The sequence below is a fragment of the Heterodontus francisci genome, chromosome 10 (genome assembly GCF_036365525.1).
Source record: "Heterodontus francisci isolate sHetFra1 chromosome 10, sHetFra1.hap1, whole genome shotgun sequence".
Lineage (NCBI taxonomy): Eukaryota > Metazoa > Chordata > Chondrichthyes > Heterodontiformes > Heterodontidae > Heterodontus > Heterodontus francisci.
Window position 1 is genome coordinate 34,978,322 of NC_090380.1, and position 13,386 is coordinate 34,991,707.

Sequence of the window (13,386 nt, forward strand, 5' to 3'; positions counted from 1 at the left end):
ACTGGATAGCTCTTTCAATGTACCAGCACAGGCACCGTAGGTCAAAGCGTCATCTTCTGTCCTATACGATTCTCTGAATAATAACAATAAAATGTAAGTTTTTGAAAAAGGTCAGCAATAATGGGAGAAAAAGAGAGAACAGATTAAAGCAAGGAGGAAAGGGCAATGCTGAATTCAGTGCTGGTAATTTCCTCCGGGTTAATTTCACTCCACTGCCAAAGTTCAGGTGAACGTTTGGCACCAGCCCTGTTTAAGCTTATAAACGTGGGGCTGTATTTCCCTGCGGGCATCGGGACCCTGACATTAGGACCAAAAGGGGGTCCCAAGCCCGCACTTGCTCGCAGCGAGACCAGCTCAGCGATCTTCGGGGAGGCAGCCTTCTAATTGGCCGCCTCCCCGTTCGGACGACGGGCAGTCTCTCGATGCTGTAGACCCAATTAGAAGGCCAGCAGCTCTGCAGCTTTTGCAGCCCCATCAGGAGAGGTGGCGGCGGCTGAGGCAGGTCAGGAAGCAAGAGGCAGCCTTTGAAGGATTGAACATTCAACAGAATAAACAGAGGCCACAGCTGCCAGGCCACCATTGGGGAGGGGGAGCACCTCTACAGGATGCGGCCATGACTGTGGCAATCGCAGCTCAGGAGCTCCATGCTGGGCCCTTTTGCAGGATGTGCCTCTGACACCCCTCTGGCCTGCTGCCAGGAGGTTGCCAGCCCTCCAGCTACAGACTGCAGTCACGTCGGGGGGCTCCTACGCCATCTGAAAAATCTGGACTGTGTGTGAAGAGTGCCCTCAATTGGCATTTTAATTGGCCTAATTGGCTACCTGACACTGGCAGTCATGTATTCACCACTCCCCCCAAAAGCCACGTCCCTGAATATAAGCCAGAGGCAGGAACATGGCAGCAGACTGGCACGCTGGCCGGTAGTGAGAAATTGCCGGCACACCCGTCTCCGCCTCTGTGGCAAAATCCAGTCAAAGGTTTCCATTAAAGTGACAGTCACGCAGTGCAAGAAGCCCCGAGGAAATTCCAGGTACAAGTATTTTCCTATATTCCTTTAAAATTGTGTTTTATATCAATTACCACAGGTTACTTCTGCTATTTGAGTGATGCTGCTATTGTGATATCAAATGTTTATTTCAGTGTGTAAACTGAAAACTCAAAAAGCTGTCTGGCTTGGGGGAGCAGTTATTTCTTTGCACTTGTTGGTGCTCTAAGGTTAGTGAATGAAGATGCATCACCTTGGTTAATGAGACACATTATGGAATATGTGTCCCTATAGGGAAATTAGAGAGAATGAGTAGCAAGAAAAGGCCGGTGGTCAGATGGGAACACCAACATCTTCCAGATTAGCGGAGTGGAACAACATTCCAACTACAAAGGTAAGAATGGTGGGAAAGAACAAAATGACACATGAATGCCACTTCAAGTGATGTTATCACCTTTATTGTCAAAAAAACAAAGCAGCAGGCACAATGTAGACAAGAAAGCATACAAAACATTCTGCATCACTTTAGTGCAAACAGTTCTAAAATAATAAGCACACGTCAGATGCAATGCCACAGATTCACTATTGTATGACAATAACCACCTCGCCTACGACATGTACACGATTGTTCATGATAATAAATATTTTTTGTCATAGTTTTTTTAAACAATAAAGGTTCTTAGTAATTATATATATGTATTATATTATATTTTCAGTTTTGATTGCAGTGAAAAAATAAATGTCTTTAGCAACTGGTAATCTTTGGGAAGGGAAAAAGCAAACAAGGGGAAGGACAGTTATGTTGGTAGCTTTTCCCATTCTATGCACGGCTGTCAGGCATGCCATCAGATTCATGCCATCTTGACAATTGGACAACTGCAGCAGTCTTAAGCATTAATCTCTGTGTTAAACCACAAAGAACAAGAGGTAAAGCAGACACAGCAGGAAGTCATGAATCACAGATGATAAATTCATATGAGTGGCATGCATCCACATAACTCATAAATTACACATCACAATCGGCTTGTTTTCCATATTCTACTACAATCCATCATATATTTTTTATACTGATCAATCTGGTGCCCTTACTGTAAAATAAAACACAGATCTTTGCCATCATTGTAAATTATTTTGCATTGTCCTATGTTCAGCGTTGGTATGACAGTCAATTACCGTTCAGTGTTGTTGAAAACTCAATCTATAACTACAATCTCTGTAAAATGAAACCAGAATCAATGGAGGGCAGTGCAGTGAAGACACAGTACAGGAAGATTAATATAAAGATGAGAATGAATAAGAATTACTGGAATTAGGAAGAAAATTAATATCTATCAAACTATTAGCCACCATTGGGTGAAATAAGTCCACTGTAGCCCACAATCCTTTGAGATACTTTTGTAAACTTTGCCCTTGTGGTGTAAGAAATTTAAACACCATTGTAACATTTCTGCAATTTCAAACCAACAACATATCACTGCACTTCTTAAAATAACATTCATCTTCTGTCTGCTTATCGAAACCTTGTTGCAGAATAAAACTATCTGTTTACACACAATACAGTCGTGTTGCGTTTGTCACATTTGGCACCCTCTGGTAAAAGATCAGTGAAGCAAATGACGAGAAGAAACAGTTGGAGGTGTTATGAATGAGTTTTTGCCTTCCTGTAACCATGAACAATGGTTGACATTTTTTTGGATCCTTTTCATCCTGAAGCCTACCTGTACAAAATACAAAATTGGGATATAAACCAGTGATTCATTTTTATAAAGCTGACTATCTTCTACGGTAAAGATAGGGGAGAATCACATTTCTCTTCTCATGGGAATTGTTAAAATGGCTCTTTGTCTCTGCAATTGATGACCTCCTTTCTCAGAAAATATTCCAAAGCTACACACTCCTACAAGTATGCTAGCAGCCTTTCTTCTTGACCTGGAGAAAATTAGCCAATTCCCCTTCTCTCATTAAAAGAGGAATTTCACCCAAGGTGCTAAATAATGATATCACCATCAGGATTGCACAAGGTAGATTAATTACGAAGTGTTTCTCTTCCAATGAAACACTTCTGTATTTATAACTTAACTTGGTGGACTGTATTGTAAACTAGCTTAGTACAGTTAGGCAAATTTGGAAGAGAACTCTCTTTAAATAGACTTACATGTGGCGAAAAGGACAGTTCTGAAGAATGGAATAATTTTCAGCTTTGGGTACCCCATGTCAGCACTAATACACTCCTAGTTCAGGTATAGACATTACAAAGCTTGCTTCACTGCTGCAATGGTGCATCTTAGTCATAACTATAGAAGAGCAATCCCTACTGCACAGTTTGGACATATTCAATTCCTGCATCAACCAACCTAATGACCTTTTTTAGTGCAGCTGCCAATTTTGGTGCAATTAGTGTTAAATTGTAGACAATAATGTAACAACAATAACCAGAACAACTTGCCATTAGTGCCATTAATGAAAGAAAACGTCTCAAGACACTTCACAGGAACATAATCAAACAAAATTGATACCGGGCCAAAGAAACAGAGATTAGCAAGGGCAACTAAATGCTTGGCTAAAAGGTACATTTCAAGGAGGATTTTAAAGAAAGAGAGAGAGATGGAGAGGGTAAGAGAGAGAATTTCAGAGTTTAGGGTCTAGACAGCTGTAGGCATGGCCATCATTGGTGGATGAAGGGAGAAGTGATGCAGAAGAGTTGGAGGAACTCAGTTCTTTGCGAATTGTAGGGTGGGCAGAGTTTACAGAATTAGAAAGTGGCTAAGCCATGGAGGTATTTGAACACCACTGTGATAATGTAAAACATTTTAGGCATTGGTGGACCGGGAGCCAATGTAGGCCAGAGTGCACAGATGTGATGGTTAGGATATGGACAACAGAGTTTTAGATGAGCTGAAGTTTATAGATTTTAGAAGATGGAAAACCAGCCAAGAGAGCATTGGAATATCATGTCTGGAGGCAACAGAAGTATAAATGAGGGTTTTAACAGCAAAGGCAATGCCAGAGATGGTTGATGTTATGGAGGTGGAAGAAGGCAGCCTTTATGATGGAGAGGATGTGGTGTCGGAAGCTCAGCTGAGGATCATATCAGATGGCAAGATTGAGAACAGTGTAGTTTAGCCTGAGCCAGTGGCTCGGGAAGGACAGGAAATCGGTAGCCAGGGAATGGGGGGCTGAAAATAATGGCTTCATTTTTTCCAATTTTAATTGGAGGAAGTTGTGACTCATCCATGACTCGGTATCAGACAAGCTGGCTGATAATACAGAGGTAGTGGAAGGGTTAAGAGAGGTGATGGTGGGGTAGAGCTGGGTATCTCAGCATACATTTGGAACCTGATATGATGGGCTGAATTTTAATCGCACGCTGCAGTCCTCAGCGGCATGCTTTCAACTCAGCGGCATTCCGACAGGGAAGCGCCGCTGAGGAACTCCAGTGATATTTCGCGCAAGGGCTCATTTAAAGAGTGGGGGCGCAGTGGCCAGCCTTGATGATGTGTAGGGGCTGCCTCCGTGTCCCCAACAACGGTGTCTGGCGCCACCACGCAGGCTCTGGCACCATTTTTAAAGGGCTTTAAGCCTTGAGAATTATTATTAATTTTTAAAGGTCCAGCAGTATTACATTTTAATTAAAAAATAAGAAAGATGTGGATCGCCCTTCCCAATCCCCTCAATGGTCATTTCAATGCCTGAAATGATCAACACATGCCTTTTTCCCTACCTGAATTTTACTCTCTAAACTTCTAACATTTGGCCTATAACTGGTTCCCACCATCCCCACATCCAATAAAAATTGATTTCCCGACTCCTCCACCGCTCCCGCCCTGAAATTTTTATCACTCCCTCCTTGCCACCAGGTTCTCACCTTGGAACTCCATGCGGCGTTCCAAAGGCGCGTGAAGGCCGAACGGAGGCCGTAAAATCGGCATGGGACGGTAGGTAAGTTAATTTGAGTATAATTAATGTCAATTTAAATATGCAGATGAAGGGCCTGCTGCCGGTAATTTGTGGCAGGCCCTTCTTGACATTGCAGGTCAAGGCGGTCCTCTCCCTGCAGAATTTTACCGCCCCCCACTCCGCCACCCATGGTGTCGAGGGGCCGGTAAGATTTAGCCCCATGTCTTTGAATCACGTTGCCAAGGGGCAGCATGTAGATGAGAAGTATGACAGGCCAAGGCTAAATCCTTGGGGCAATCCCAGAGGTAATGGTATAGGGTTGGGAAGAGAAACTATTGCAGCAGATTGTTTGCTTATTACTGGATAGACAAGAGTGGCATCAGGAAAGGGCAGTCCCAATTAGCTGGATAACAGAGGAGAAGTGTTGGAGGAGTATTGGAGGAGGAAGGCACGGTCGACTGTGTCAAAAGCTGTATAGAGGTTGAGATGATTAATGAAGGCTAGTGCACCATGGTGGGTTAGTGCCTCTTAAAGGGGAGAGTGATGAGGATGTCGATGGACCATTTCAGAGAATGTTGAGAGAGCAACAGGAAGAAGCTGTCCACTTATCCAAGAGGGAGTCAAGTCTACGCTGGCCACAGGAGAGTAGGAATATAGAGGAATAGTGAAGAGTTGAGGTAGACATTTGGGTGGGCTGGTGGTAGCAAAAAGGAGAGGAGATGGGAGAGAAAGGCCCCAGATGTTTAAAGAGAAGAGGAAAAAAGGGAGATACAAGTAATGAGCTTGTGTTTGCAGCATCAGTCAAAATGCGTGTGCAAATGGAGACTGAGGAAATTCAGGTTACATAGGCATGGCAAAGATTAGGATAACTGTCCTCCTTGTATACAGAGGATAGGGAGGAGCCAATAGAAAGAGTCTAAAGTTAAAGTCAGCAGTCTCGTGGGGGGATGAATTAGACTTGTAGCTAGGGTAGTCAGCTTGAAGCACAAACAATGTCTAGATTTCAGAAACATTTCTGGAGGGCAAATGAGTTCAGGAGCTGTTTGAGGTATAGAGTATTTGTGCCCACTGGACTTGGCTCCAATAGTGACTAAAACAGACCCAAAACCATTTAATTAAGGACCCATACAGCTAACAGGAAAATTTAATGTCATCAATCTGGGAAAAGGACTGTACAATATGTTGTGCCATCCAGAACTTCCTACACCAGCAAGTCATGAATCCTTCACCCTTACAAAGAACTATGGGAATCACTATACTTTTACAATGTCATCTATCTGTAATATTTAGAAATTCAAATAGAAAATGTTAGAATTATCCTTTTGGTTGTTTGTGGTTGTTAGCTCCAGCAAAACCAACTGTGCAAAATTTGATATCACAAACTGCATGAACACAGCTTCACCTGAACTTATTTCAGTCAAATACATACAGTGTATTTACAGATTATCACAATAGTCATAGGCAGCAGACATATAGATTGTCATTATTTACTGGATGGCAAACTAATGTTAAAAAAAAGCATATTGTTGATAACCCAGCATGCTAATGCTTTATTTGCACAAGCAAGATTAACTGTATTACAGTGAACTATGATCAGAATCAGAATCACATTTTAAGACTGTAATAAAAATTATAACGCATAGGTTTTGATTGATAACATATAGTATTCCATCGATAGCATAAAGTATCTATCTTGTTTAAAGAAAAATTAATTAATTTTGCAAAATGTAGAATCAATTGTGTTCTTTGTAATGAGCAAGGATGTAAAGATAGTTTTTCTTTTCAGATGTGAAATTTTCCAAATGTTATAAATAGAGGAGCACGTGTTGCAATGGCATGATATGCAATTTATTCTCGAAGTGACGGAGAAGCTTCAGAACTCACAAAGCACAAGGCACAGAAAATTATGAAGGCCTTCCTCACAAAGGGATGAAACAAGGCACTATAATTCGTCCTGTTGCATATTCTCCACACACAATATGTGGCAATTGTTACAAAGAAAAGCTGTTTTGATTTTTCAACCTTGAATGAGCATTGCAGGCGGTGCTTTGACGCTCATTATGATGACATGTGAGCTGCCTCTCATGTCCATGACCGGCAGCTATTTTGAGAATCCCCAAGCATGAACTAATTCTTGGATGTATCTCAGTTGCTCCAATGTTACTGCATCACTGGATCAGGATTTTACTGTGCCTATTTAGCTCCATGTCTTGAATATAAGTAAGCAGTGAAATATTAAAAATCTCCAAAATGTTTTTTTTTGTTTTTTAATGGATGATAAGCTGTTGTTAGGCCTTTAAGTGTAATATAACACTAGTGTACTGACACACCCGAAAATGCTAGATTCAGAGCAATGGAATTGCAGCTATAGGTTTGGTTGGGAAGTTATCACTAAAGAATGGTATGTTTTTGCCATGCAATTATAACATTCAAAATATCAAAACACATATAACATAGCGCTGGGAAAGTGTTATTGTGTTTAGTTGGTTTGTTTTCTAAGTCTGTAAATTCTATGCTGATGTAAAGTTTCCAAGGAGTTACACAGATCTTGGATTATTATCTTCCTGATTTACCATCTGTAAACCCTTGGAAAAAATGGTTAGCATTGATCACCTTTAACCATTTCTGATTGCTCTCTACTGATAACCATAACTGTCTTCTCCAATGTTGAAATTACTTCAGGTTATCTGTCTAATATATGTCAAAGTTATTTGCATAATTTAACAAGCAGGACAAGCCATAAATGTTCTTTTGAAATCCAGATCCACCAGTATTTAAGATGGGTGCCTGGTATGCTTTGCACAGATAACTTTATATCGACTACTTTAAAGAAAAGCACAGCAAAGTTCAGCATTGATGAAAGTGCATTGAATAGTAGGAAATGAATGACCAAGCATCTCTCCCAGCATAAATCTACACTTTTAAAAAAAAATTTCTGTACAATTCAATATTCCGCATAATCAATGAAAAACTGCCAAATGAAATACAAACTTTAAGGCTGCTGTGGGCTCTATTAATTTGTTTTGGTATTATTACAGTCTACTTGTTTTATTTCAAAATTACTTCATTTGAAATATGAGATAAATGAAATTCAAATTAAAATGACTGAATCTGAACTGAGAGATAATTCAATTTTTTTCAAGCAAAGAAGCCTTGAAATTAACAGGAGCAGACTGTTTATACAGATACCACCTTAATTTTCTGGTACAGGTCATAATCCTTGAAAGTCTTCTATGGTAAGTAGTGGATGAATGCTATTTCTTCTTTGTGGGTATTTCTGAGGAAAGATTAACCTGTTTAAAGGAAATGAGGATAATCTCCAGGTTCAAACATGATAGTTCATCCACTACATCCTACAGTGTAACTTGAGGGTTATAGTGTTTTGGATTGTGTAGATTGGGCTGAAAGTATTATTTGGTCACAACAGGGTGTCCTAAAATATGGTGAAGGTCTGTTGTTGGATTTTCGACTGGACAGTGAGGATGCCACCAGATTCTTGATTTCACACTTCCATGAGTTTTATTGGCACTCATGGCATCCACCACATCAGAACATTGTTCTACTGGTGACCAGATGGACAGAATATGCTCGCATTGGTCTGGTGCTGGAATTATTAGCTACTGGGTGATATGTCAGAAACATTAATGCTTGTCTGCTGAACTGACAAAGATACTTCATTTAAGGTCTCAGCTCCAAACATGCATTTTTGAAATTCTACCCTCATGGTATTTTTAAAAGAACTTATTTATGATTTAGTCATCAGACCAATTTCCTATCCTTGCTTTGGCAGAGTCCTTATAACTGCCATTAAAAAAGATCACATTTCCATTGGCAGAATATTTAAATGTTCTAAGATGTGTTTTTAATTCGAAATGAATAATACCTATGGCAATATTTATGTACATTTTCCACTGGCCTATAACTGAAAAATCCACTGTTTCATGTAAGAATCTTTTTTGTTAATCATTCGTGATTCTGTGTCTTAACAACTCAATGTAACTCCCTAATCTGAAAGGCAGATCCCAATAAATCCTATCCCAATACTAGGAAGCATAATTTGCCTGTTCATTACTGGATGCCGAACCACAACTAAAGATGTCCTTTGTTGCCGAGATGGCACCTTTGGAGATATAGGAGCTCTTCAATAGAATACTGCCTGATACTTCCCAAACCCTGTTAGAACACAACTCTCTGATATACCACAACCTTGAAATAAAAATCAGGTTTCTGAAAGACCATGATTCTTTCCATTTCCTTTCAACTTTCCTTCCAGTTTTTCCACTGTTTCTCTCTTGAAGTCAGAAAGTCTTGCTAGGCTACCATTATATGAACGCTGGCCAGTTGATATCCCAACAACTGGCCATTCTTCATACGTGAGCCTGAATGCTGAGTGCCAGTGTGCTGTTTGATTGTGGGGACCATCCTAGTTGACTCCAAGTCTTTCCTTATCCAGGGTCCATACAAGATCACTTTCCACAGGAGTAGCTGGATGGTAATATATCCAGGAGTTGGATATATTACAGCCACATATATAATAAAACTGCTTCCTGTTTTTGCTGAAAGCATAAAATTCTCATGTTTAAGTTTCACTTTTCTTCCCAGTTGTCTCAAGAAAACACCAACCACAGTTCAACATGTTCAGAGCTGTCCCGCCCTCTCCTTCTCGAATGCGGCAACATTTGGCCTCTACTTAACTCAAATTAGAAATTCGGTGTGGAACTACTAGTGTAAATCCACATCCCATCACTCATTGGCATGACTGATTGGTGCTCGAATTCACAATGGCACTGTGCTACCATAACCTCCAATTTAATTACAGGTCTAATATACCACAGCATTAGTAATACTGCACCTCTCTAACATACTTTGATGATACACACATTATTTATAGTCCACTCTCATAGAATAACCCAAATTCTCCTTCTGTAACACACCTTTAACTGTAACAAGTTGTCCTGAGAGAGAGTCTGGCAAACCACAATCTTTGTGGTATATCTTTGGTACACCATTAGCATCCCTGATGGCTGCTCTGTTAATAGGTAGAGCCTACTGTATGCCAAGATTGTTTCCAATATTGTAACAGACACTGTTCTAATCTGAACTTCATTTTTTTTAACAAAAACACAACTTACACGCTTTCTAACCAAACACCCATCTTCTCCCACCAACCCATGGATGTGCCATTCTCTATTCTGAGTTTTGACCCCTGGGCATGATTGTGATTGCTGAAAAAAGTGCAGAATTTACATTGTTTAATGTGCCGCTCAGCACCCCTATACATGACCTTCTTGATGAACAAAGTTCCCGTTGATCAGACTGAAGCTTGCCACTGAGTGGTTTGTGCTCTTGAGGGATGTCATCCGTGAAGCTGTAGTGCTCCTACCCATGCTGGTCGAGCGTATGAGGAGGCGGCTCCTGCAGCAAAACAGGTTGTTGTTGAATTGCTTTCTGAAGGTCTTGCTCAGCAGGTAGAGGGCAAATGGGTTAACGCAGGAGTTGCTGAAAGCGAGAATCCTGGCACAGATGCTGCCAACCAAATGCGCTAAGGAGGTGTCCACCTGTCTGTAATGGTAGGAACGATATAGGTAGATAATGTGACTGGGGAGCCAGCTCACAGCAAAGAAACCTACAAACACAAGCACTGTCTTTGCAAGTCTTTTTCTGGATTCCATCTGCGAATAAAACAAAATGGAAAGATTGAAACTTTCTAAACCAACAGCAACACTGGAAATATTTTGTGTGAAACTTAAGGACGATAGTGAGCACTTAACATGACTCCATTAATATTGATTCAATCTGCCTAAGACTGAATAAAGCACAACAATGCATGGAAAAAAATGACATTCAGCTCATCAAGCCCATTGCCTCAACAGACAGAGTACAAACTACCCTATCATTGAGACTATTTAATTCTCTTAGGGAAAGGTTCTGTATGCTCTTTTGACAGGAAACTGGCAGTAGTGGATTTACCACCCCTTATACAGCCTGTCTGATTTTACGTTAAGCGGGAATGTACAGCAGGCTGCTGGTCCTGTACCGTCAGCCAGCCCTTCTCTGTTAAAGTTGAAAATGGCCATCATTTATGTCTACAGTTGATTGCCGAGGCTTGGCCTGAATTTTATATTCTTAACTGTTCCCTTTGGTTCACACAAACCAAGTTCCCACTTTCTCATTTTATTAGCTGCTTTGCGTCAATCTCTTTTTTTCAACACAGCCCTGTAAGAAATTAATCAACAGCTTCAGCACAGGAAGAAACAAAGAAACCAGGTAGCTGAGCGGCAGTTTCCAACAGCAACAGGCTATCACTTAGCCTTCTTTCACTGCTGCTACAGAGAGGCAAAGGTCAAAGCTACAGCTGTACCCAATTCCAATACTGTTTTCATATTTAAATAGAGAACAGTAATAAAGAGTGAGAATAAACAGTCTGAGAAATAAAAAAAAAGGCGCTGGCGGTTAAACTACTAGAATGGTTCCGGGGTGAATGATTATAGTTATGTGGATGGACTGGAGAAGCTGGGGTTGTTCTCCTTACAGCAGAGAAAGTTAAGAGGAGATATGATAGAGGTGCTTAAAATCATGAAGGGTTTAGATAGCGCAAAAAAGAGAAACTGTTTCCAATGACTGAAAAATCGATAACTAGAGGACACAGATTTAAAGTGTTTGGCAAGACAATCAGAGGTGACGTGAACAAAAATGTCTTTATGCAACAAGTGGTTAAGATTTGGAATGTGCTGCCTGATGGGCTGGCAGAGACAGAATCAATAGCAGATTTCAAAAGGGAACTGGATAAACACTTGAAGGAAAAACAATTGCAGGGATTATGGGGAAAGAGCTGGGGAGTGGGACTAACTGGATTGCTTGTCAAAAGAGCCGGCACAGACTCGATGGGACGAATGGCCTCCTTCTCTGCTGTACTATTCGATGATTCTATGATTCAATGAAATGCAAAATTAAACATTGTCCATTTTCCCATCAAAGGCATTTTAATTACCTGAGGTCCTCTTATATAATCAGAGCTAATAGCTGAAACCACAGTAATACATTCAAGAGTCCAATTGGTACTCGACAATTCATTCAATACAATGGAAATGGCCAAAGTGGCTAGCTTTTATCCGTACTAAATATGTTAATGACATCTAGAGGAAGATCTTAAATGCTACATTAATTTTTATTTTTTACATAGAACCTTTCACAACCTCACAGCAGCCCAAAGCACTTCATAAACAATTAGGTGCTTTTTAAGTGAAGATACTGTAGTAATGTACGAGACACAGCAAGCTCCTATAAATAGCAATGAAATGAATGACCAGAACATTTGTTTGTCGGGATAAATATTGACCAAAACACTAGGGAGAACACCTCTGCTTTTCTTTGAATAGTACCACAGGATCATTCATACTTACCTGGGAGGGCAGATCAGGCCTCAGTTTAACATCATAAACACCAGCATCTCCAATAGTGCAGCACATCCTCAGTACTGTTCTAAGGTTCTAGCCACACTCCTGTGCTCAAAACACTGAGCAAGATTTGTACTTGCAGCCTTCTGACTTAGAGATAACAGTGCTACCACTGAGCCACAGCTGACATTTACTCAAATACACTATCTAAATCTGGTGCTTTACATACTGAGATCTGATAGCTTCTTCCTTACCTAAGTGAAAGGCTTTTGCTTACCAGACTTGTTCTGAGAGTGTGCTTTTACTGCTTTGGGGGTAGTTTCCAATACCTTGGAGATCATTTCAACTACCTTGGAGTTTTTTATTGCCTTTGATCTGCACTTCCGAGCTGTCAGTCTTCACAGCAGCTTGGCAGCCACTTATGGAGCTCTATCTTGGACCTCAGATGAGGAAAAGAAGGAGCAACACCAGCAACACAGGCAGCAGGAGGAGCAGCAGCAACCTTCTCCTTCAGGTGGCTACTTGCTGCTCCACAGGACAGAGGGGATGGACACAGAACTTCAGCTCACAGGAGGAGGTGATATCCCCAGCACAGGATATACAGGCAGAGGATAAGCTTCCTGTACATTGTGGGAATGTGAATTCACACTACCCATATATCTCAATGTACTTTGTTGTTTGTGGGATCAGCACATGATGAGTTAAAATGGCTTTCAGTCCTGCTGAACAGGGATGCTTTGTGAAGCAGACCTAGTTGAAGGAAGGTCATTCATCCATGTCTTAAGGATCTGGGACATGTTGGTTTGGTAACTATTTATATTAATTAAGTGATTGAAGAGTTTAAGTGGACCACATAACTATGGTAACTGAATCATTGGGAGAGATGAGGTGAACATAAATGTATCTTATTGTCTCCATGTTATCTGAAGTCTGCTTTGTGTGCCTTTTAATATATTGTGGTTTCATGTTAGTATGCATGGAATGTAGAGATCGAAAGGTAGAATTGGTACAAGTGTTCTGAAACCACTGTTTGCTGAAAATGTGAATCATGGTACCAGAGATCTTATAGTAAATCGTGAACTCAATAATAAAGAATCATATAATTAT

The 13,386-nt window shown here is 40.6% G+C and overlaps 1 protein-coding gene across 4 annotated transcripts in view; it reads right to left on the minus strand.

Annotated features, from left to right (window-relative positions):
• Window positions 1-1,445: 1,445 nt before the first annotated feature.
• grpr (gastrin-releasing peptide receptor) overlaps window positions 1,446-13,386 on the minus strand; it is a 77,254-nt gene continuing 65,313 nt past the window's right edge. Inside the window, exons 3-4 of one of the 4 annotated variants that reach the window (XM_068040428.1) lie at window positions 10,167-10,554; window positions 1,446-2,699 (exon numbers count right to left, since the gene is read on the minus strand). In XM_068040428.1, coding sequence (XP_067896529.1) covers window positions 2,587-2,699; window positions 10,167-10,554 — 501 coding nt within the window. In that variant the 3' untranslated portion in view covers window positions 1,446-2,586. Of the gene's footprint in view, window positions 10,555-13,386 lie in introns of all 4 variants that reach the window. The other 3 variants (XM_068040427.1, XM_068040430.1, XM_068040429.1) reach the window with 3 other exon arrangements.